The sequence below is a fragment of the Condylura cristata genome, unplaced genomic scaffold, assembly GCF_000260355.1.
Source record: "Condylura cristata isolate star-nosed mole 26May11 unplaced genomic scaffold, ConCri1.0 scaffold00028, whole genome shotgun sequence".
NCBI classification, from domain to species: domain Eukaryota; kingdom Metazoa; phylum Chordata; class Mammalia; order Eulipotyphla; family Talpidae; genus Condylura; species Condylura cristata.
In genome coordinates, this window is record NW_004567129.1 from 13,660,747 (window position 1) to 13,665,018 (window position 4,272).

At 38.8% G+C, this 4,272-nt stretch overlaps 1 protein-coding gene across 4 annotated transcripts in view; it reads right to left on the minus strand.

Moving 5' to 3' along the window:
- The window catches only part of AP1G1 (adaptor-related protein complex 1, gamma 1 subunit), a 98,656-nt gene that overhangs the window by 40,660 nt on the left and 53,724 nt on the right, over nt 1-4,272 (minus strand). For all 4 annotated transcript variants that reach the window (XM_004690405.2, XM_012730622.1, XM_012730621.1 and 1 more), the window contains one exon: nt 2,336-2,460. In XM_004690405.2, coding sequence (XP_004690462.1) covers nt 2,336-2,460 — 125 coding nt within the window. The remainder of the gene's footprint in view (nt 1-2,335; nt 2,461-4,272) is intronic.

A 4,272-nucleotide genomic window follows, 5' to 3' on the forward strand; every position in this document is an offset into this window, starting at 1 on the left:
CAAGGAATCCAAATAGGGAAAGAAGAAATAAAACTGTTCTTATTTGCAGAAAGTATGTTAATTTACATAGAAAACCCTAAAAACTCCACAGAGAAACTAATTAAAACCACCAACCAGTTTTGCAAGGTAGCAGGATATAAAATCAACACACAAAAATCAGAGGCTTCCTATACACAAACAACCAATCAGAAGCAGAAATAAAACAACAAAAAAAATCCCCTTTTCAATTAAAGCAAAAATTTGGGAGTCAACCTAACAAAAGAGGTAAAAGACCTATACATAGAAAATTACAAAACACTATTAAAAGAAATACAAGAAGACACCATGAAGTGGAAAGACATCCCCTGCTCAAGGATCAGAATTAACATCATCTAAATGGCCATCCTACCAAAAGCAATATATAGATTTAACGTGATCCCAATAAAAGTCTCAATGACATTCTTTAAAGAAATAGAAAAAATATTCATGAGATTCATATGGAACCACAAAAAAACTTTGAATAGCCAAAACTCTCATGACTAAGAAGAAAGAGAATGGAGACATTACAATCCCAAACTTCAAGCTATACTACAAAGCCATAATAATTAAAACTGCATGTTACTGGAACAAGAACAGACATATACATCAATGGATTTGGACAGTAAACCCAGATATAAACCCACAGGTTTATGGGCAGCTAATCTTTGACAAAGGCTCAAAAAAGATACAATGGAACAATGAAAGTTTGTTCAGCAAGTGGTGCTGGAGATCGGAAGAGCCTACATGCAAAAAAATGAAACTAGATCACTACCTCTCACCATACACGAAAATCGACTCGAAGTGAATTAAAGACCTAGACATAAGAAGGGAAACCATAAAAGACCTGGAAGCAAAGATGGGCCAAACACTACACAACATATACCTCAGCAACATCTTTAAAGATTCAGCACCCAATGCAATGATGAAGGCAAGAATAAATAGATGGGACTACATCAAGTTAAAGAGCTTCTATACAGCAAAAGAAACATTATTAAAAACAAAAAGACATCCCACTGATTGGGAAAAAATTTTCTCACACAAAACTAGTGATAAAGGATTGATCACAAAGATTTACATAGAACTGTTGAAACTCAACAAAATAAACAACCCCATCAAAAAATGGGCAGAAGAGCTAAAAAGACACTTCTCCAAAGAGGAAATGCACATGGCCAACAAGCATATGAAAAAATGTTCATCACTTATAATAAGGGAGATACAAATTAAAACCACAATGAGATACCACCTCATCCCAATGAGAATGGCACATCTTAAAACAACTAGCAACAACAAACATGGTCATAATGTGGAGAAAAAGGAACTTTCCTGCACTGCTGGTGGGAATACAACTGGTACAACCACTATGGGAAGCTATTTGGAGGTTCCTCAAACTGCTAAACATGGAGCTTCCCTACAACCCAGCAATCTCACTCCTAGGTATCCACCCAAAAGACACAAAAACACTGATTCAAAAAGACACCTGCACCCCCATTTTATTGCTGCTTTATTCACAATTGAAAGACATGGAAACAACCCAAATGCTCAAAAGTGGATGACTGGGTTAAAAAGATGTGGTACATATACACAATGGAATACTATTCAGCAACCAAAAAAATAAACACATGCCTTTTACAGCAACATGGATGGAACTGGAAAAGATCATGCTTAGTGAAATAAGCCAGAAAGAAAAGGAAAAATACTAGATGGTTTCACTCTTAGCAGGAGTATAACGGATCGGGCGAGAAAATAATAATAATAATGAACAGTTACATACCAGAGACATTTTATGAGGGTGGAGTGGGGAATGGGATCAAAAACAGTGTGGGGGGAGGGAAGTGCACTGTGGTGATGGCACATGGGTGATTTGGTGATGGGAAGCCAAAGGGGATTAGAACTGAGATGAAAGAATGCACACAATGATGCAAAAATAAACTATTATATTATTTTAAATATATATATATATATATAAACTGCTTTATTCTTTGATATCAAAATGTACGCCACTAATTCTTTAATACAACAGTTCATTATTTGTGGTATTCCAAGTACTATAAGAAAGTTCACATTTTATCAATGCTTTTTCCATTCTATTAAGGTCCAAATGTTTCATCACTAAATTGTGTTCATATGCCTAAAGAACACAGCAATACCCTCAATTAAGTTGCTAGTCCTTTGCTTAGCCTCTTTACATATAAGCTACAGAAACAAAAATAATTTAAATGGATTCTGGAAGTAAATATGAAATGAATAAATAGAAGCTCCTAATGCCATAAGAAAGACATAAAGAGCAAAGGAGCTATCTGAGTAAGGAAAGACTTACTTTTTGATACAGTTGGTCATGAGAAGATGAACATCTTGTCTTTCGTCTAACAGCAGCATTGCCCCTAAATAGCCAATGCGTTTGTCTGTGAATTTTTGAGAAGCAATAAGCTTGAGGCACTCCAACTATAAATAAAAAAAAGAGGGAAGAAAAAGAAATTCAGAAACTGTTACTATAATTTAGAAAAGCAATGTTTTCAACCCAGTGTCATGGATAGCTTAAATGAATAGATTTAAAATGCCTACATATAAGGTAAAGACTTAAAATCTTTGGGTATCTTGATATTATCACGTTCTAGAGTAGATCAACTTTTTTTTTTTTTAAAGATTTATTTATTTATTCATATAGGACTGGGGCACAACCAGAGATGCAGAGGGTGAGAGGCTTCACCAGAGACAGAGTAGGGAGCAGAACAGGCAGATCGACGAAGTACACTGCTGAGGGGAGCAGCGGGCGGGCCAGGAGAGGTCTGCCTCGCCATGATCTCCTCGGGGCAGGGGGATCGAACTCATGCGGAAGTGGCTTAAGTTTCTTACTGCTGTGCTTTAACCTGCTGCGCCACCAGGGAGGGCCACAACTTTTTTTTTTAAGATTTATTTATTTATGCATACAGAACTGGGGTACGGGCCAGAGGTGCAGGGAATGAGAGGGTACACCAGAGACAGAGCAGGGCACAGAACAGGGAGATGTACTGAAATACATTACTGAGGGGAGCAATGGACGGGCCAGGAGAGGTCTGACACGCCATGTCAGACCTGGCTGGGGATGGAACTCATGCTGCAGTGGCTGCAGATATCTGTGCTTTAACCCATCGTGCCACCAGAGAGGGCCCAAGTAGATTATCTTTTTACAGTCATGTTATTTGCCATCTAAATAATCTGTGACATTTATCTTAGTTTTACAGATTCATTCAAACACAAACCAGTAAATTCTGGTAATAATCTATTAATAAATCCAATCTTTTTTTTTTTTTAAAGATTTATTTATTTATTTGTACAGAACTGGGGTACAGGCCAGAGATGCGGAGGGTGAGAGGCTTCACCAGAGACAGAGTGGGAAGCAGAACAGGCAGATCGACGAAGTACACTGCTGAGGGGAGCAGTGGGCGGGTCAGGAGAGGTCTGCCTCACCATGTGGTCACCTCCGGGGCAGGCGGGAATAGAACTCATGCGGTAGTGGCTTGAGCTTCTTAGCGCAGTGCTTTAACCCGCTGCACCACCAGGGAGGGCCAATCCAACCTTTTTTTAATCGAGGTAATAAGGGGCATCCCCAACAGGTATTACCACCATAGTACACATACCACCAACTCCCCCATATGTCACCTATCATAGAATATTGTGCTTTCTTCCCTCTTTGTTCTTACTCCTATCTCACCCCTTTCTCACACCTTGGTGTTTCTGTAGTCAGCCATCAAGGATTAGTTTTTTAGCTAGTCTTTATTAGTTTAGTAACTTTATATTCCACATATTACTAACACAAGCTGGTATTTATCTAAATAAACCCAATTCTTTTTTTTTTTAAGATTTATTTATTTACGCATATAGACCAGGGGCGCACGTGAGGTGAGAGGATTCACCAGAGACAGTGGGGGGCAGACCAGGCCAACTGAGAAGTACACTGCTGAGGGGAGCAGTGGGCAGGTCAGGAGAGGTCAGCTCGCCTCTCTGCCATGTGTCACCTCCAGAGCAGGGATCAAACTCATATTGAAATGGCTTCTTAGTGCTGTGCTTTAACCCTCTGCGTCACTAGGGAGGCTCCATAAACCCAATTTTTAATTAAATTCTCAGGTTATATTGAATGCCTAACTCATGTATGCATGCATAGTCTGATTACAATTTTAAATAGCTTTTTTTTTTAAAGATTTATTTATTTATGCATACAGAACTGGGGTACAGGCCAGAGATGTGGAGGGTGAGAGGCTTCACCAGAGACAGAGT